This window comes from Sorex fumeus, unplaced genomic scaffold (genome assembly GCF_029834395.1).
Source record: "Sorex fumeus unplaced genomic scaffold, SorFum_2.1 ptg000129l, whole genome shotgun sequence".
Lineage (NCBI taxonomy): Eukaryota > Metazoa > Chordata > Mammalia > Eulipotyphla > Soricidae > Sorex > Sorex fumeus.
In genome coordinates this window covers 17,260,001-17,281,079 of record NW_026606186.1, presented here as the reverse complement: position 1 = coordinate 17,281,079, position 21,079 = coordinate 17,260,001, and the positions used below count along the sequence as shown (strand labels likewise).

At 51.7% G+C, this 21,079-nt stretch overlaps 1 protein-coding gene across 1 annotated transcript; it reads left to right on the top strand.

Moving 5' to 3' along the window:
• The first annotated feature begins 2,506 nt into the window (after positions 1–2,506).
• On the top strand, positions 2,507–11,026 carry ATP6V1G1 (ATPase H+ transporting V1 subunit G1). The gene is made up of 3 exons (XM_056138500.1): positions 2,507–2,687; positions 7,694–7,794; positions 10,576–11,026. Exons 1-3 carry the CDS (start codon positions 2,606–2,608, stop codon positions 10,747–10,749), a joined length of 357 nt encoding a protein of 118 aa, XP_055994475.1. The 5' UTR covers positions 2,507–2,605; the 3' UTR covers positions 10,750–11,026.
• The last annotated feature ends 10,053 nt before the right edge of the window (positions 11,027–21,079 follow it).

Sequence of the window (21,079 nt, the reverse complement as noted above, 5' to 3'; positions counted from 1 at the left end):
TCCACAAAATCTGGCTGCATTTGAACACCTCTATGGCTACTTGTAGGGTGACATTTCACATAGGTTGCTTTACTTCACTGAGCTTCAATTTGGTCATGCCCGACTGGCGTTAATAACTACTTGAAATACCTTGGAAAAGTAAGCCAAGTGTTTAGGAAGCACAAGTCAAATCATGTCTTGAACATTGTCTATCTAGTTATTTGTGAAGACAACCATCACTGTGTCCAAATACGTCCTGGGCACACACATCTCACACACTGGTCTGGAGTCCTTTACTCCTACATCTCCTCACCTCACCCCACCCATTTATTTTTTGTTTTGTTTGTTTTGGTCATACCAGGCAGTGTCCAGTAGTTATCCCTGGTTCTGTGCTCAGAAATCGCTCCTGACATGCTCCATTTTGCCATCAACATCTCTTTGCTGGCTCACATTCATTCTTCTGATCTCATTTTAAATGTCCCTTCTTTTCACAAACACGTCCAGAGTTCCCTCCCCTATTTTCTTCTTAAATCCCCCTGCACTGTTTCTACATCAGTTCATAATGCTCTATTTATTGTTGTCTGTTCTGCGCAAAATGTATGAGCACCCCCAGGGGCCTTCCTTGTCTTGCTCTCCTCTGAGGAAGGCTCAGTACTGTCCTCGGTGGTATTTGGCCCCTGGGAGACCAGGGTCAGGGAGTTCACCAGATCATGTAAAGTCTGCAGGAGCATATGCCTGGCATGGACATTACAGTTAATCAGTTACTCAGGACGGCTGCCAAGCTACACTTGAGACTCATTTGGTCTTCGTGGCATGGGAGCTGGTTCCTGTTGCCTGAATTCTGGGGGAGCTGTGATTCTCAGGCTGAGGTGAGATGCTCTGCTTAGAGAAAGAAGTCAATTCCAATCTTCACCGGGTGCCGAAAACAATTTGAGAAGACAGGTAGGAAAGTAAAATGTTTTTCCTGAAGTGGGGCACTCGTCCAAGAGAGTATGGGTATAGCTTCTCCAGAGAGGAGACAGCCTCACAAGTGAAGGAAATTGCCCAGTGGAATACCTCATAAAGCAGAGGAAATCAACTGCACATACCAAGTTTGGATGTAGGCATTCCTAAAATGGAAGGTATGAAAAATTACACATTCATGGGCTGGAGCAATAGTGCAGCGGGTAGGATGTTTGCCTTACATGTGGCTGCCCGGATCTGATCCCCAGCATCCCATATGGTCCCATATGAGCATGTCAGGAGTGATTCTGAGCACAGAACCAGGGATAACTACTGGACACTGCCTGGTATGACCAAAACAAAAAACCAAAAAAAAAAACCACTCAGAATAAGGAAGTTCAGTCAACTCTGGACTGAAGTATGCAAGCACTGCTTTGACCAAGTGGATCACATGGTATTTTGCACTCACATCCCAAAGTTGCTTGGGACTTGTCAGGGAGAGGAATTTTTGACCTAGGAAGCTTCTTTTTAATCAGGAAGTTGGTAAGCTGAAGGCTGCCTGACTGGGGGGGGGGGGGGGGGGGGGTGTCTCAAGGCCCCTTTATTTTTCTGTAATGGAACAAGATAGTCCTTTTGTTTTGTTTACAGCCTTTTCCACACTGCCTGCCTCCGGTAGTACTAACAATGGCCAAGGTCTAGGATCACAGCCGACACTCATCAAATATTGATGGAAAGCAGCCCAATCTGTCCCAGAACTCCGGTTGCATTGGGAAAGCTTCATCTGTCTAATCACATAGATAACTGGCATTATCACATAGACAATTTGCCTCCAGTACATCTCGTCCCTAATCCAAGCACCATCCTAAGAGCCTGGCCAAGAATTCTCTAATCCATCCTCTCAGGTACTCAGAGCGCCAAGGAAATTTCTAGAAAAGGAGCATATAAGGAACCACTTAGATAATAGTACATGGGTTAAGGTGCTGTAAGCCTTGACGAGCACCACACAGGGTTTCCCCAGCCTCACCAGGAGTAGCTGCTGAGCACAGAGCCAGGTGTAGCCCCCATGCACCGTTGGGTGCAGCTCAAACCTCGTAAGACTGAAAGCAAAATAATAATAATAATAATAATAATAAAGAAATAGAGGCACACTGGGGGTGGGAAACTGGGAATTGATGGTGGGAAATGTACACTGGTGGAGGGACGGATGTTTTAACACTGCATGACTGAAACCTAAACATGAACCGCTTTTTAAGTCTGTATTTCATTGTGATTCAATAAAAATAAATTTTTTTTTAAGAAGCAAATAAAGCAGTGTGCAAAACATAGGAGACGGTGTCTTCCCATTTCTCCTCTGGATCCAACTATAGCTATCAGGTCAAGTGAAGAATCCCGGCACGAAGAAAGGGGGAGCGGCCGCCAGGACGGGACCCGCGCAACAACCGGCCTTCAGCCCCCACCCCGGCAGCAGCCCCGGGAGCGGACAAAGAGCAGCCGACGCGCAGGCGCAGTCTCCGCCCGTGCAGCGTCCAATCAGCGGCCCCGAGAGCCGTCAGCTGACGCGCGCGCCGGTCACGTGGCGGGGCGCGCGGGCGCGGGCGCCGGTCGGCGGCCGTTGGGTCAGCTGACCCGCGGCGGCGTTCGGCCTGTTGCAGCGACCGGCCCCGGGCTCGCAGTCGCCGGCGCCATGGCCAGCCAGTCGCAGGGCATCCAGCAGCTGCTGCAGGCCGAGAAGCGGGCCGCCGAGAAGGTGTCGGAGGCCCGCAAGCGTGAGTCCAACCGGGCCGGCTGGGAGGGGGGAGCGCGTCTGGACCCCGCGGGGGCCCGGGGGCGGGGAGTGACCACCGGCCACCGCTGTCGCTCGTGGGTGGCGGAGCGCGGGGCCAGCGACCCGGGAGGCTGCGGGGGGCTTGATTGGTTGAGCGGGTGACTCCCGAGGTGGGTGGGTGGGCGGCCTTCGTGGTAGCCAGCGGGCGTCTGGGACCTGGGGGTCGCCCTTAGAGCTGGACTCGACCCCCCCATCCCCGACCCCAGCACCCCCGTGGGGCCCCCTGGCCCACCCCGGCGCCAGGACAGGCGCCCGCGCCTGCACCGGTCAGGCCTTCGAGGCTTCCTCTTGGTGCCTCCCCAGCCCGTTCCCCGCCCATTGTCTTCTCTCTGTTCATTCTAGCGGCCTCCCGGACAGCCCCGAGCTCCCGGAGGGCCCACCCCCCAGCTCCCCGAGGGCCCACCCCCACCCCAGCCGCATTCTTGGAGGTCTGATGGATTCCTAAATGGCGCTTAGGATTTCAAACAGCAACAGTAACAAACGTTGCGGTTGATCCCAGCCGCGCGCAGAAAGGCCAAGCGCTGCTTCTGTGGGCACCCTCCCCTGCCCCTCCCGGAATCGGGGGTGGGGGGTGGGGGTGGGTGGAGGGAATATGTAGCGAAGGAGGCAGATTTGTATAGGTTTCCTTGCAGGGGCCATCAGGGCTACTGTTGAGAAAAGGGCGAGGTTGGTGAAGAAGCTAACCTGCGGATCCGGATGGGCCAGTGGAGGCAGGTCGCCGCCTCCCCGCGGGCCCACTCACCCGCTGTCAGTCATCCTTGTGAAATGCAAATGTGGATTCTCCACCTCCCCACCTCCCTGCCTGTCTGCAGAGGCACAGAGGCAGCGCAGAGGCAGGACCCACCCAGCCACACTGGAGCAGCCCATGGTTTCTTCCCTAGTCTGAACGAGATTCCTGGAAGTCACCGTCTGCGGTTTCACCGGCTTGCATTTTTGTATCCCTCTGGGCTGTCATTTCCCCAGTTTTTTCTCTTTGTTCTCTACCCCACTCAGGTCTTGCCATCTAGGGCAGCCAGATTGCAGGCGTGGAATGGTTGGACATCACTGTTAACGCAGGACAGGTGCTCCTCGCAGAATGCTGATTTAGGGGACAGTGCTTCCAAGAAGTCCTCCCTGACTTGTCCTTCTCCTCTCCATCCAGGCTAGGACTACTTAGTCCCAATTTACCAGTTTCTTTTGCTGCGCTGCAATAAGCCATATGATAAGTGAAGGCAGAGACCAAATTTTTTTGGACTTTGTGTCTTCATTTTCTGGCCTTGTGGGATACATTTCTATCCCTGTTTCCATGAGGGAAAAGTGAGGCTTGTGGGGCAAGGGTCTGACTCAGTCTGGGAAGCAGCATAGCAGAGTCATCAAGGCCTTTCTTCCCCCAAAGGGGACAGTATCAGAATCATCGTGTGATATTTATTCTCTTACCCCCCCCCCCCCCCCATCCAAGGAAAGCTTGGCTCCTTTGCTTTCTCACTGAGGGGTTTTAGGATTCTCTGTTTCCTGGGGGGGGCTGGAGTGATAGCACAGCTGTAGGGCGTTCGCCTTGTTTGCGGCCGACCCGGGTTCAATTCCTCCGCCCCTCGGAGAGCCCAGGCAAGCTACCGAGAGTATCACTCCCTCACAGCAAAGCCTGGCACATATTCGATATGCCAAACACAGTAACAAATCTCAGTGGAGACGCTACTGGGCCCGCTCGAGCATATCCATGAACGATGGAGGACAGTGCCCCTGAGTGCTCCTGTTTCCTGGGAAAGTTGGCTCTGGGGGAGCATAGGATGAAACAGTCTTGTCTTATTTCAGTGACTGGAAAGTTCTGAGTTGTCTCTCCAGAATGTTTGTGGCCAGGGCCCTGATAGGTTCTTTCCAGAGTGACTTCTCGCAGTTTGTCTTTTAATGGCTCATCAGCAGGTTGTGTTGGCAGGAAGCCTGTGAGTGTGTGTTGGGTGATGTGGGAAGCCACATCTGGAGTTGGATAGAAATCATTCTAATGACCTGCGAAGTCTGAGCCATGCTTTATATCTCTTATGGTGGAAGGATTTGTCTGTATTGGGGTACATATTTTTTAATATATTTTGGGGGGTGGGGGTGTTGGGCCATACCTAGTGGTGCCCAGGGATCATGACTGGCAGGACTTGGGGGACCCATCTCTGCAAGTGCCTTGCCCACTCTATCTCACTGTTCCTGAGTTTCTTTTAAATAAGTTTATGGTCTTATATACATACCAGAATTTGCAGTGAATAGGATCAGAAGAAATTTGATTGAAAAAAAATGCTTTGCTTTTGGTCTCTAATTATGGTTGACTTGTTAGAAATTGGAAAGCCTGGGGCCAGAGAGATAGTACAGCGGGTAGGTAGCTTGCCTTGCACGTGACAGATCTGGATTTAGTCCCTGAGAGCCACCAGGAGTACGCCCCAAGGACCATTGGGTGTGGCCCAGAAACCAAACAGGACATTTTAGAAATGTGTGATCAGGGTCTGAGAGAGATTAAAGGCTAAGGCACATGTCTTGTATGTGAGATCCATGTTGGATCCCCGAGCACTGCAGGTGTGACCCCTGGGAGCCTGGAGTGCTGCTAGGATAGCACAAGGAACCTCCTGCACCACGGGCCAGAGCAACACCAGTCCTTGGGTCTGGTTCACTGGCTGGCCCGGATGGCTGAGAATAAGCCTAATGGGGCTGGGCGGGGGAAATCTAATCCACGGAATCTTGCATAAATCATTGCTTTGGATCATAAGATAATAAAATTGTGTTATGGGTTATTTCATTGGAGCGAAAGAAAGTGTCTGCTTCTACGTGTAAGACTCAAGAAAAATCTTTTTGTTGTTGTTTTGTTTTGGGGACACACCCAGCGATGTTCTGGGGTTTACTCCTGGCACTGCACTCAGGAATTACTCCTGGTGGTACTTGGAGGACCATATGGGGTGCCGAGGATTGAACTCAGGTTGGCTACATGCAAGGCAAATGCCCTACCCGTTGTACTATTGGTCCAGCCTGAAAAATCAGATTTAGAAGAAATATGACTTGCCCGGCCGGAGCGACAGCACAGCGGTAGGGCGTTTGCCTGGCATGCAGCCAACATGGCCGACCCGAGTTCGATTCCTCCGCCCCTCTCGGAGAGCCCGGCAAGCTGCCGAGAGTATCTCGCCCGCACGGCAGGGCCTGGCAAGCTCCCCGTGACGTATTCGATATGCCAGACACAGTAACAACAAAGTCTCATGATGGAGACGTTACTGGGCCCGCTCGAGCAAATCGATGAACAACGGGAGGACCGTGACCGTGACTGTGACCGATGACTTGCCCGCACGGCAGAGCCTGGCAAGCTCCCCGTGACGTATTCGATATGCCAAACACACTAACAACAAGTCTTTAGTCTCATGATGGAGACGTTACTAGGCCCGCTCGAGCAAATCGATGAACAACGGGAGGACAGTGACTGTGATGACTTCCTGTTTAAATACTTGTTTTGGTTTTCAGAGAAACCAATCAGAACTAAACTCCGAAGGTAATTTGCTGAAATCAGGAAGCCAGAAGAGTTGGGAGTGATCAGGAGGGTGGTGTTTGGGAGTTATGTGGAGCTCCTACATAATTCCATAAAGGTTATTAGCAAGCTCTTTGGCTTTTAAGTACTCCCTTGAGTATGGCTGAGGAGGATAGTTTGGTGGAGGACTGGGCTGGAGCTGACCATGCAGAAAGACCCCGTGGGATCTCACCGCTTGTCCATGGTCACCACTTGCCTCCTGGAGTGTGGAACTGGGGTGCTGTGCCCTCGAATCCTGTTTCTGACCAGAGGTGGATGGTTAAACGTGAGGTGGGGGCCTGCTGTTGCTATGTGATCATACTGAATCAAGCCTGATTTTCCTCACAGGGTGTGTTTTGCTCTGAATTATATATTATTATTATTGAGAGGTCACTTTTAAAAAATTGTTATTTTTAAAATTAGTTTATTTATTTTTACTTTTTGGGTCACACCCAGCCATGCACAGAGGTTACTCCTGGTTCATGCACTCAGGAATTACTCCTGGCTGTGCTCAGGGAATCATATGGGATGCTGGGAATCGAACCCAGGTTGGCCATGTGCAAGGCAAATGCCCTACCTGCTGTGCCCTAATTTTTTAAATTTTTTAATGAATTTTTTATTATTTTTTAATGAATTTTAATGAATTTTTAAAATTTTCCAGCCCCTAATTTTTAAAATTTTTTTTTTAATGAATCACTGTGAGATACAGTTACAAACTATCTGAATTGTATATTATTAACCCCCACATTGATAAACTGGGGTCAACCCCCCTCCCGGCTTTTTTTTCCCATTTGAGTATCTGAGGAGTTTAATTGATTGGTTAGTTTTGTGGTCAGTTAGCCTGCAGAAGCTCATGGAACTTAGATAATTGTCCCAACTGTGTGATGGGTCACTCATCTATCCCAGAAACTGGAGCCCCCCTGTCTCTCACTCCGGATGCTAGTGCTTGAACCTCCTTATGGTCCAGTGCTGTCTGCTCAGAAAACCTCCCCAGCCTTCAGGACTCCCTGGGGCCTGGCTTGCTAACATGACATCATCTGTTCCATTGGTTACATTGTAGGTTGGCATCCCTTGAGAGCATATTAGCTTCCTGGCTGAGCTGCTGAGCCTAGCTCCAGTTGCAGTCTGCAAGGCGTGGGTGTTTACTTCTTAGGGAGAAAAGAGCTCCCAGATGGCTCCTGCATCCACTCCTGTCTGGTCTCCACAGATGAGATTGAGGGAGTATTCTGACACATTGACCTTGTTTTTTTTTCCTCTGTAGGAGGCCGTCCTTTCTTCCTCTCTCAGTTGACCCGGTTCCTCTTTCCCTGGCGTGATCTTTCGCTGTGTCTTTAAATGACTTTCTCAGTGTTTACTGTTAGAACTCACAGGCCCTCTCTCCTTCCGCCTCCGCCTGTGCTCCAACCACTTCCTGATGAAGCTCTTTCCTTTGAAAACAGGAAAGAATCGGAGACTGAAGCAGGCCAAAGAAGAAGCTCAGGCAGAAATCGAGCAGTACCGCCTGCAGAGGGAGAAGGAGTTCAAGGCCAAGGAAGCTGCGGTGGGCACCCTTTAATGTTTATTCCCGGGAATCCTTCCGCTCTCCCTCTCCCCTGCCCCCCTTCCCTGCCCCCCTCCCTGATGCCAGCATAGCTCAGTGCAGTTGCTGGTTATGGCGGCATTCTGAAATTTGGATTATTCTCCCCGTCTTCCCATCCTCTCCCCTCAGTCACCACACCTGGAAGCTCCAAGTGCATGTGCTCTCGGATCACGAGGGCCACACCTTGGGCGGGGGGGTTCGGGGTTACTGGAACCAGAGTGCACACAGACACCTGGAGATGGAGCCACACTCTGCCACATCTCCCACACCCGCTCCAGTGCTAGAGTATGGGTTTCGATCTCACGGAGAAGCCTGCTCGTCCTTTGCACAGTTGATGCACTGTGCGAGTGTCCCTCCCTGCTCTGTTGGAGCTTAGCGGCCAGTCTTCCAGGCTGCTGGCTAGGGAGACTCAGTGACCATTGCGAGTCTTGCAAATCTGCCACCGTGAGAAGGGCCATGACATACATAAATGCTGGGAGTGCCACGTCAGCATAGTGTCACGGGAGATAGGGGCCAGACTGGCACGTGGAGGGCACGGTGGCATGAGGAAAAGAAGTCCAGAGGAGGTGGACGCTCCTGCCACTTCTCTGGGAATGGCTGGCGGGGGCTCCCCAGAGGAGGGGAACTGTCAGGACTCTTGACCAGAGGCTCCAAGGGCACATGCCCTGATATCACAAGGTGCTAGAAAACAGTTCAGACGTGTTCCAACAGGACGGAGTTTATTGACTGCTATAATTAAAATTCCGGGTGAAAGTCAGACCTCACCTTTTTAAAAATTTGTTTTGATTCTGGGGCTTTGGGGATGGTTCTAAACTTGCTCTGGGGACCAGGAGGCGCAGGTATCTGCCCCGGCCTCCGGTGTGTGCTCCAGCCAGTTGGGCCATCTCGCCAGCCTTTTCTCCTATTACACCTCTTCTGCACCTGCCCGTGGAGCCTGTCTAAGCGACACACTGGGCATGAGCGCACACTCTAGCTGTGTCGTTGGAGAACGCTTACTGTGACATGGCATGTAGCTTCTGTTCCTAGAGGAGGTATTGGGGGGTTATAGGCTGTTACAGTTATGAGCTGGCACCTGAACTATTGAGGACATGCCCAGGGAATTTCTGTCACTGAGCAGTTCTCAAGTGACATGACAAATTCTGCATTTATCTGCTTCTGTGAACCGAACCCGTGCCCAGACATTGGAAGCCTGCCCTTTACCAGAGAGCCACAGTCTAGCAAGAGTTCCAGGCTTAAACTTGGAAGACCAGTATTTGAATTTTGGAAGGTGTGCTCTGATCTCTGTGAGCCTCAGTTTACTCCCGTGGGCAAGGGGTGTGATTGCCTCCTCAAAGGCTGGGAGGGGCAGGTCAGGTAAGAAAATTGGGGCTGAAGAAAATTCCTCAGCTGGAAAGGGGTCTGGTGAGCAGCCCAGGCTTACTGAGGCTAAGCAGAGATGGCCCTGCAGGGTTTCCTTCACCATGAACTTCACCAAGAACTCAGTAGGTGCCATTGTAGGAACTAGGTATGGCGGTTAGCGAAAAGCCAGCCCTGTTCTCTGAAGACAGTCGAGTAAAAAGTCTCTCCTTCCCTGGGAGCCCAAGATCGGAGAGGGAAGGGCTTAAGTTAAAAAGGAGCAAAGGAGAGTAGCACATTGCCAGGCTGCTTCTCTTGCACACACCCGCAGTCGCCTCTGCTCGTCAGTTTCTGTTTCCTGCGTGAGCTGGTACAGAGCACTGAGCTGGTGACGGCTGCTGAACTCCCAGCCTCAGCGGAACTCTTAAGTGTGAAATGCTACTCCTCCTAAGTTGCTCTCCCAGTGTGTATGAGTTTAGAAGAGCTTTCCGAGAAACACCACATACAACTCGCTTTAAAAATGACACTAGAAGGGGCTGGAGTGATAACACATCGAATAAGGCATTTGCCTTGTACGCGGCGGACCCGGGTTCGAATCCTAGCATCCCATATGGTTCCCTGATCACTGCCAGGTAATTCCTTAGTGCAGAGCCAGGAGTAAGCCCTGAGCATTGCCAGGTGTGCCCCCTCCCCCCCCGAAAAGAGATTAGGAAAACATCTACCCGCGCTGATCACGTCCTGCCTTTCTTGCTCTCCCCAAACTGTGTTTTACACTTCGCTCTCTCTTGTGTATGCATCTACCCTGTATTTCCCTACCAGTGGGACAGTTCTCTGGTATGCTCTGTACTAATTTATTTGGGGCAGGTAGTGTTTGTGCCACACCTGGCGATGCTAGGCGTTACTTCTGGCTCTGCACTCAGGAATTACTCCTGGCAGTGCTTGGGGGACCAAATGGGAAGCGGGGATCGAACCTAGGTTTTCCATGTGCAAGAGAAGCACCCTCATGCTGGACTATCACTCTGGTCCCGTACTGTACTTCTAAAAAATCAGTCCTGTCACTGGTCTTGAGATTCTTTGCAGTCTTTGGCTAAGGCCAGGTGTCAGACTCTGGGAAGATGTGACTAGATCACTAGGATAATATCCTGGCTGTGTAACTGCAGTTGACTGTTTTGTACCTGGGATAGATTCTTGGAGCTGATACTTTTGAGACCTGTGGTCTACCACTGGTTGGGCCTTTGTCTCTGGCTTCACCTTTCGACAGCTGTGGTGAGTCTTTGCTCCCCGCCTCTCTGCAGTCATGAGTCCAGAACGCCTGCTGGTGCTCTCTGTTCCCTGACGAGATCAGGTCTTGTCCACAGTAGCGAGCTGCCTACTGAGTGTTCTTTATGTTCTGCTCCCTGGCTGTAGGCGCTGGGATCCCACGGCAGTTGCAGCACGGAAGTGGAGAAGGAGACCCAGGAGAAGATGACCGTCCTCCAAACCTACTTCCAGCAGAACAGGGACGAGGTTCTGGATAACCTCCTGGCCTTCATCTGCGACATCCAGCCGCAAATCCACGAAAACTATCGCATCAATGGCTAGGCGGGGAAGAAAGCCACACCTGTGCCCGTGGATTGACACACTTTCCTGGGACACGGTGCTTTAGTGGAGCTTGAGTTCTAATTGTGTGAAAAGGCATTCAGTTATTTATATGGTGGTAGGTCCCTTCCCTTTTCTGAAGAATAGCAAATCTAGTTTCTTTGTACGAACTCTAGCTTATCCAAAGATTTCATCTTTTTACCTCATTTTTCTTAGAAATTTAAAATATTTTGCTTTTCTATGCCTTTTAGCTCAAGCAATGTATAAATATATGTCTCAATACTGAGTGTCTTTCTTAGATGTACTGAAAAAAAAATTTGTAATTTTTTTTTTTTAAGAAAGGAAGGGATCAAAAAAATTTTTTTTTCCCTAAAACTTTCTTAAAGGTCAGGAGCTTCATCTATGAAAAAGTAGTAAATAGTTCTTTTTCCCCACGTAAAGCAGCAGCCGGCCTTAACTAGCCCTGCCCAGGGCCAGCACGTGACTCGCAGCAGCGGTGTCTGGGCTGCTTTTAGTTTCCCCTCATCGAAATCACTAGGTGGTAGAATTCGAGGACTTGTCCCATCTTATTACTTGGTGTGCTGATACTCGTTTAAAAGACTGTGAAGTCAAGACTCTGTGTGGTGCGTGTTTCTTCCCTCCCACTTACCCTTCTCGAGAACTCAGTCACTGGCCCGATGTTCCGGAAACCTCATGGAGATTGACCACACATGTCACATACCCTTGGGCACCCACGCCTAGAGGTAGGGATGGAAGTGTTTCAGTGGGGAGGGAGTCTGAGGGTTTCACGTAGCGCCTGTTTGGTCAGCCTGCAGCCCGCCGCCTTTGCTGAGCCGCCACAGGCAATTGTGCAGCTCTTCTCCATCCTGGTGGGCTCGATGGCCCGTGTAATAGCGCCTTGGTGGCCTCACGGCAGGACTGCACAGCTAAAGACCTGGTAGCAGCAAGCCTACGGCTGCAATGTCATTCCCAGCAAGTAGAAACCATTGAAAGGACAGACAGGATTTTTTGTGGAACTGTGAGGAAATCAGACGACTTTAAAGTCTTACATCCTGTGCTTGCAGATGGTTTGATGTTGGGCCACAGCTGGCGTGTGTGTGCGATGCACAGTGAATGCAGCTGATGAACTGGAACAGCCTTGCCTCTCCGTTGAAACCGCTTGTTAAGATTAGTGCCCAGTCCTGCTTTCCCCTCTGCCCTGCCTGACAGGGTTGACTGCTGGAAGACTCCCAGCCTGCAGTGGTGTGTGACCTTGCGACTCAGGCTCTGTTACTGAGGATGCAAATTTATATCTCATATTGCTTATTTGATGATTCAGATATTTAATAAAACACAGCGGGTAGGGCGTCTGCCTTGCACGCAGCCAGCATGGCCGACCCGAGTTCGATTCCTCCGCCCCTCTCGGAGAGCCCGGCAAGCTACCGAGAGTATTCGATATGCCAGACACAGTAACAACAAAGTCTCCAATGGAGACGTTACTGGGCCCGCTCGAGCAAATCGATGATCAACGGGAGGGCCTTTACTTTACTTTACTCCCATGTTAAATATGTCTCAAACTATACTTACTTTCATTAGGGTTTTTTTTTTTTTGTTATTTTTCTTTTTTTCCCCCACTACTGCGATTCGACCTTCACCCCTGCTTATTACAGGTACCAATTTCCCAGACTGGGAAACCAGGAGGAAGCACAGCCTGTATCCAACCTCCAACTGTGTTAGACCTGGCATCTTCCTTTTTTTTTTCTTTTTTGTTGGCTTTTTGAGTCACACCCAGTGATGCTCAGGGTTACTCTTGGCTCTGCACTCATGAATTACTCCTGGTCATGCTTGGGGAACCATAGGGGATGCTGGGAATCGAACCCGGCTTGGCTGCAATGCAAGGCGAATGCCCTACCCTCTGTGCTATCTTACCACTCTGGTCCCAAGACCTGGCATCTTTCATGTGACTTTTCACCCTGGGTGGATAGGATTGAACTAACCTGACTTGCTTCCAGGCAAGCCACTTAATTCTCAAAAGCAACAGGCATTTCAGAAGGTGTGACCTGGTGTCAGTGGTTGAGGCCGGAGCAAATAGGGTTGCAGGACCCGAAAGAGGAAATGAGAGGGTTTGACAATTAACTTGGATGTAGAATGAGTGGAGAAACAGCTAGTGGTGAAGGGGAAACAGACTCGTTAGTGTGGTGAAGAGGAGGAGAGAGGTGATAACACCAAAATGCTGGTGGGGACGGGAAGTGGGGGAAGACATGGGGGGGAGGGGGGGTGCAGTGAGCTCCCCAAGGGGTGTGGGCAGACATAGCTCTCCAGTTCTCAGATGCAGTTCTAACGGGGCTGCTCAGCCACACCCCAGCCCTGTCAGGTGGGACTGGGACTAAGGTTTGTTATAAGGGCAGGGAGTTCCCTTGTGCCGAAGTACAGGACATGCACATGCCTTATTTTGGGGGCCAGATTCAATGGTGCTCTGAGGACCGTGCAGTGCCGGGGGTGGAACCCAGTCCTTTTGTATGTGCTCTTGCCCCTTAAGCTATGCTTCTGGGCCCTGAAATGAGCATACTTGTTACAGGAAGGCAGGTAGACTTACGGTGATGAGGGATGAGCTGATCAGAGTGCCCCTGTGGAACAAGGCTTGAATTGTTCCCACTTGAGACAAGGGAGGGCAGAGACTCCTGTAGTGGTATCTGGGGGCTGGAACACGGCTGCTGCTAGGACGTCTGGGAAGAGGTTCTGGGCAGCAGTGGGAGGGTCATCTGGACACTAGACATGTCCTTGGGATGTTTGGCTGTAGCCTCCTCCCTCGATGTCGAGGCCTAGCCATAAGGGTGTGTGTGTGTGTGTGTGTGCGCGCGCGTGCCAGATCTACACCCCCCCCACCCCCCCCCCGCCTGAGAAGTGCTACTAAGAACAGAGTCCCCAGTGCAGTGCCAGGACCCAGGTGCTCAGCAGATGCTGAGTCTTCATCACATTCTCATCGTCCTTGATTACCAGAGGCTCTGAAATCTCAGCCATTTCCCCCAGGAAGTGTCTTTCCTGTGTTGGCCAACTCCAGGGCCGGGGATTTCGGTGACTTCTGCCTGCGCTGTGCAGTTTCCACTGCTGCAGAAAGGGGAAGAAAGTGGACGAACAGGTGGCAGCTCTTCCACAACTTCAGGAGTGACCTCTGCCACTGGTTCTCCGCCCATCGCGAGTGTGGGTCATGTGGCCCGATGGAACAGATGGAGGCTGAGGATTGGGGCTGTGGGCGGGGCCGGGCTTTGTGGTGAGGCAGAAATAGGCGGGCCAAACTGCCAGCAGGAGCTTTCTGGGCAAGGGAGACATGAACACATCTTCAGAGCAGCTTTCAAGACTGAGGTAAAGGTGAGGGGCCTACCCCTAGGGGTTTGTGGGGGTGAGGGGTCTCCCCCCAGAGCTGCGCAGGGGTGAGGGGTCTCCCCAGGGGTGTGCAGGGGTGAGGGGCCTCCCCTCAAGGGTGCGCAAGGGTTGGGGGTCTATCCCTCCAGGGGTGTGCAGGGGTGAGGGTTCTCTCCCAGGGGTTCGCAGGGGTGAAGGGTCTTATCCCACCGGGGTGTACAGGGTAAGGGGGTCTCTCTCCACCAGGGATTTGCAGGGGTGAGATGGTCTCTCAGGGGTGTGTGGGGGTGAGGGGTCTCTTCCCCAGGGATGTGCAGGGGAAGAGGAGTCTCCAGGGGTGCACAGGGGTGAGGGTCTCCCAGGGGTGTGTAGGGGTGAGGGGTCTCTCCCAGGGGTGTGGGTCTCAGAGGAGTTGTAGGAGTGGTCTCTCCCAAGGGTGTGCAGGGGTCAGGGGTTTCAGGGGTGCACAGTGGTTAGGGGTCTCTCCCAGGGGTCCACTGGGGTGAGGGGAGTCTCTCCCGGGGGAGCACAGAGCTGAGATTTCCCTCAGGGATGTGCAGGGGTTAAGGGGTCTCTCTCAGGGGTGCGCAGGGGTGAGGGGGTCTCTCCTAGGGGTGTGCAAGGGTGAGGAGTCTCACCCTGGGGAGCGCGTCCGTAGAAGCCAGTATCAGACTGGAGTCTGGTTTAGTGTTGGTGCTGACCTTTGCCAAGTACCCATGGAGCCCCGCTGAACACCTCCCCTTGGGCCTGCAAACGAAAGAGACAGACACGGAGGCCCAACCACAGCGCTGGGGTGGCTTTTTTGTGTTTTCCACACCTTGTTGGTGAGAGGCGCCTGTGGGGCTGAAGCCCCCCAGCCCCGCCACAAAATGGCACAGAGTAGAGGCACAAGCCACGGGGCTGGGCCTGGAATTCTTGGTTTTTCCCTTCACAGACTGGTGGGGAGGCCTCCACACAGCCTGGTGCCACCCCACAGCCCTCCACACAACTCAGTCTGACCTCATGGGCCAGGGTTTGTTCAAGTAATATAGTTCAGGGGATGGATCGATAGTACAGTGGGTAGGTGTTTGCCTTGCATTCGCTGACCCAGGTTCGATCCCTAACATCCCATATGGTCCCCCAGCACTGCCAGGAGTAATTCTTGAGTGCAGAGCCACGAATAACCCTTGAGTATCGTGGGATATAATCCAAAAAGAAAGAAAGAAAAAAGAAAAAGGTATGCATAAGACATATGTTAAATTTAGGCTGACTGTTACGTTGAGGGCAAGGTCGGTTTAGTTTGAGGGTTAAAATTAGCATTGGCGGACTGGAGCGATAGCACAGCAGGTAGGGCGTTTGCCTTGCAGGCGGCTGACCCAGGTTTGATTCCCGGCATCCCATATGTTCCCCTGAGCAACACCAGGAGTAATTCCTGAGAACATGAGCCAGGACTAACCCCTGTGCATCACCGGGTGTGACCCAAAAAGCAACAATAATAACAACAGCAAAAATTAGCATTCGGGGAGCTGGAGCGATAGTACAGCGGGTAGGTGTCTGTCTGCCTTGCATGCGGCTGACCTGAGTTTGATCCCTGGCATCCCATATGTCCCCTGAGCACTGCCAGGAGTAATTCCTGAGTGCAGAAGCAGGAGTAACCCCTGATCATTGCTGGGTGTGACCCTTAAACCAAACAAAATCACTGTCATCCTGTTCATTGATTGACTCGAGTAGGCACCAGTAATATCTCCATTCGTCCCAGTCCTGAGATTTTAGCAGCCTCTCCTAACTCGTCTTTCCCAGTGTTGCCGTATTGGAGGCCCTTTCAGGGTCAAAGGAATGAGACCTGTTATTGTTACTGCTTTTGGCATATTGAATGTGCCACGGGGAGCTTGCCAGGCTCTGCCGTGTGGGCAGAATACTCTCGATAGCTTGCCAGGCTCTCAGATGCATCACGATCACGATCATGATCATCCTGTTGTTCATCGATTGCCTCGAGCAGGCACCAGTAACGTCTCCTTCGTCCTAGCCCTGAGATTTTAAAGTGCCATATTCAAGGCTCTTTCAGGATTAGGAGAATGAGACCCATCATTGTTACTGGTATTTGGCATAGTAGGTACGCCACGGGGAGTTTGCCAGACTCTGCCGTGTGGGCAGGTTACATTCAGTAGCCTGCCAGGTTGTCCAAAGTAAGAATGAGGTAATAAGATGTCACACGGCATGCATATATATATATATATATATATATATATATATATATATATATATATAACCCGGCAGGCTACCGAATGTATCCTGCCCGCACGGCAGAATCTGGCAAACTCCCCGTGGCGTACTCAATATGCCAAATACCAGTAACAATGATGGGTCTCATTCTCCTAATCCTGAAAGAGCATTTCTCAGGGCTAGGATGAAGGAGACATTACTGGTGCCTGCTCGAGACCATCGACGAACAACAGGATGATCGTGATTGTGATATATATATATTTATATAATATATATATTTCCCTCTATGATTTGTTGCCTACTGTCTGAACCCCATCAAATATGGTGTGGTAATTATGGAAAATGGGTAGGAAGTGTCTTATGATGTGTCCAGGAATATGTTCACTCATATGTGAGGCTCAGCCCGGGCGTGTGGAAAGCGGCCTGGAGTGTGGCGGCAGTTGGGTAGTGGAGGTCGGCTGCCGTGGCTGGGTCCCTTGGGATGGGGAGGGCTCTCACCTGCCTCCCCTCTGGGGCACCCCAAGTGAGAACAGCCTGGTGCGGAGGCCGGTGGCATGGTTATGGGGGCTTCATTTTATGTTCCCTTTTGGGAGAAGCAGCCATGAAAAAAAAATAATAAAATTTAAAAAACAAAAAAGATTAGCATTGGGAATAGGGTTAAGCTTTGGGATGTAGATTTGGCTATGTTCAAAGTTAAAATTCAACATTCAGCTTTTTTTTTTTTATCTCACAGGCTGGGTGGAGGGGGAGGAGAGAAGTCACTCTGAGGGTCCCTGTTCCCAGCCACCAAAATGGCCCTACACAGGGGCACTGGCCACAGATTGGGGATGAAAATGTTTTTCCCTCACAAACTCGGGGCGTGCCTGGTATGGCCACAAGCTTCAACCCTCTAGCCCCTCTGGGTGCCCACTCCCGCTCCCAGCCACAGCAAACATAGTGACCAGACCTAGGACACAGCACAGGGCTTGGAATGAAATTTTTTTTTCACCTCACAAACTGCAAGGGGGTGGGGTGGGGGGACATCGTCCATATCTCCCCATCCTATACTGAGTGTTGTAGGTCGTTGCAGGTGCTGTGAACCCGCTATCTGAAGAGGGAGCCCCAACACTGCCCATTGCGAGGACAGACACTGATCTCTCTGTTTGGAGTCCCCCACTCAGGCCCCAGGTTCAGGGGTTCAGACCCCCCGCCTGCGTGTTCCCTGCGGGGTTGAACCCTGGGGACAGGAAAAGCCCCCTGTGTTCTGCCCTGTTGGCATGTCCAGAGCCATGTGGTCAGGCCCTGCTGGGGTGGGAACAGTGAGGCCCAGCGCGTTCCAGGGCTCAGAGCAAATCAGCTCCCATCAGCCCAGCCCCAGGCTGCAGGGGAAACTGCATGCCCCACCCGCAGGCTCTCCCCTCAACCGGAAAGCTTCCTAGCTCAGCCCACACGGGCACCTTGGCCCAGCTGGAGAGTGAGGGGAGCAGGCGTCAGCGAAAGCTGTGAGTCTCTCTCTCTCTCTCTCTCTCTCTCTCTCTCTCTCTCTTTTAATTTTTTTATTTTATAAAGTAGTTCACAATAATATTTGGTTACATTTACTATTCCAAAACCAATCCCACCACCATGACACCTTCCCACCACTATATTTCGGATGTTTCCATCCTGAACCCCAACCCCTGCCCCAAAGCAGAACCAAAATAATATATTGTGTGTTAGGAAAAACCCCTGAAAATGCTACAAAAAATGTTTCCTTGGAGGAAAGAGTATGAAGATTGTTGTATTTTACCCCGGGGCCATTAAGCCCTTCTATAAGAGATTACTAACATGTTATATGGAGCGATAGCACAGCCGTAGGGCGTTTGCCTTGCGCGCAGCCAGCCCAGCCGAGCTGGGTTCGATTCCTCAGCCCCTCTCGGAGAGTCTGGAAAGCTACCGAGAGTATTTCGCCCGCACGGCAAAGCCAAGCCTGGCAAGTGACATATTTGATATGCCAAACACAGTAACAACAAGTCTCACAATGAAGACATTACTGGGCCCACTGGAGCAAACTGATGAACAACGGGAGGACAGTGTTTTTTTTTTTTTTAACATGTTATAGGTTGAGCCTCGTGTGCTTATATATATAACTGTTAAGAAAAGTATTTCCCTCTAAGATTTGTTGCCTCCCACTTTAAACCCCATCAAATGCGGTGCAGTACTCTTGGAGTGCAGGTGGTGTGAGGTATGAGTTGTCCAGAAATACATTGACTTCTGGGTGAGGCTCAGCCCAAGCGTGTGGAGAGTGAGCCTGGTGTGGTTGAGTTCTGGAGGTTTTTGGCTGCTGGGGCTGGTCCCTTGGGGCGGCGAGGGCTCTCACCCGCCCCCCTATGGGGCACCCCAAGTGAAACAGCCTGGCACAGGGTCGGGCAATGTGGTTATGGCGTGTCAGAAGCTGTGAGTCTTGCAAATTCTTTCCGGAGGTTTTTTGTTTGTTTCTGGGCTACACCAAGAACAGTTTGCTTCAGTGCTCAGGGCTTAGTGACTCTGGCTCTGTGCTCAGGAATCACTCCTGGCGGTGCAAGCCCCTTTTCAAACACTCCCTTTTCCCCAACCTCCCTTTTTCAGGGACAATCTCAGAGTTTTTCTTCTGCTCACTCACCATCTCATTTCAGGGCTTCCACACAGCAGGCAGTCCTCAGTGTGCTCTTCCTGCCCCTTTCTCTGCAGTCAAAGGGTCTTAAGAGGCTGACAGGGCCCAAACTTTCCTGAAAGAGTTGCAGGAAGCACTGTTCTGCCCCTGAGCCCTCCTGGCCTTGACAGTGTCTCTCTTACCCCCCTTGAAAGGATGCCTCTTTCCTGGGTCAAGGCTGAAACTAGCTGGGTTGGGAGGAAAGAAGGAAGGAAGGGGGGTGGATGGGTTTGGGGGGGATCACGAGGCAGACTACACTTTTTATTTTCTGCAGACTGCCTTTTTTTTTTTTAATGACTGCTTGAAAAGCACTTTGAAAGGAGAGAGTGGGAGCCTTCTAGAACAGATGACAGCAGCTGAAGATAAGATTAGGAGAAAAGTAGGCTAGTTGCTCCAGAGCCTGACTGTGCTGTCTACAACTGTCTAAGGAGGGTTAGGGAGAGAGGGAGGGGGAGGGAGGATGAGAGAGAGAGAGAGAGAGAGAGAGGGAAAGAGGAGAAAGTGGGAAGGAAGGAGAGAGAAAGAGGGAGGGAAGAAGAGCGAGAGAAAGGGGGAGGGAGGGGAGGAGAGAGGGGAGAAAGAAGAGAGAGGGGGGAGGGAGGGAAGGAGGGAGAGAGAGAAAGTGGAGGGAGGGAGAGAGAAAGGGGGAGGGAGAGAGAAAAGGGGAGGGAGGGAGAGTGAGAAGGGAGGGAGGGAGGGAGGGAGGGAGGGAGAAAGAGGAGAGGGGGGAAAGAGAGAGAGAGAGAGAGAGAGAGAGAGAGAGAGAGAGAGAGAGAGAGAGAATGATGTTAGGGCATCTCCAGAATAGAAAAAGCTGCAACTTCACTCTATCATAGGAAGAGTCCATCGTGTTTTATATTCATAACCCAATCCACCATCTCTCTAAGGCTTTATTAGTTTATAAATGATAAAAACTAAGATAGAGACCTGTTTCGCCCCCAAGGCCACAGAATTAATAAATGGCAAATGCCAGCTTTGAGCCGAGTCTGCCAAGCTCTGCAGCTTGCATCACGATGGTTTGGTGGAAGGCGAAGGTTCAGGTCCAGCCCCTGTGTGTTTCTTCCAATTTAGAAAGTGAAACTCCCAAAGACAAGATCTAACTTTTGATCTTTGCTGTTTCCCTCATTCAACCAGCTGTGTCTGGGCCCTCCCTGTCCTGCCTCTGCTGCCACGTCACCAGGTTCTGCCAGGCAGGGGAGAAGTTCAAACCCCCTGACCCCCCCACCCGCTTTTTGTTTGGCTACACCCTGCAGTGCTCAGGGGCTACTCCTGGCTCTGCACATCGAGGAAACTGGTCAAACCCAGGTCTCCCACATGCAAAACATGCTCTCAGCTATCTTTCTGGCCCTCTGGGGGAGCAAACACGGAAACTGTGCTCTGGGGTTCAGCAAGGTCACTGTGAGGCTGGACTGTCCCGGGTCCATGCAGAGGACACTTGCAGCTGGGACCCGAAGGTACCAGACGAGAAGACAGGCAGCCTCTGAGAACTGGAAGAGAGAGCACAGAGAGCCAGGAGCCTGTGGGGTGGGGCAAGAGATGGTCTTGGAGCTCAGGGTGGCTAAGGGGAGAAGGGTGAGGAGGAAAATCGGGCAGGTGCAGTGGGAGAGAAAGGGGGTGCTGTGCCCACAGAGAGCCTTGGGGCTGCACCAGGACCATTCCTAAAGTCTGCCTCTCCCTTTCAACTCATTTTGTTTTTGTTTTGTTTTGTTTTGTTTTCAGTTTTTGGAATCCACACTTGGCAGTGCTCAGGAATCATTTCTGGAAGGCTTGGGGAACCATATGGGATGCTGGGGGATTGAGCCTGGGTCAGCCGCGTGCGAGTAAAGTGGCCTGCCCACTGTACTATTGTTCTGCCCACTGTACTATTGCCCTACCAGCTGCACCATTGCCTACCTGCTGTATGATTGTCCTGCCATTGTCCTATTAACCCTACCCGCTGTACTCTTGCCTTATCTGATGTAGTATTGTCTTAGTTGCTGCACTATTGCCTGACCGCTGTACTCTCGCTTTGGCCCCTCTGCTGAGTTTTGCTCACTTTTCTCCAGCCTGCCCAGAGCAGCCCCTTCCTCCCATCTTTCAGGCCCTTCTGTGAGGTCCCCGCCCCCGAATTGGTCTGGGTTCCAGGCCTCTAAGCATGGAAAC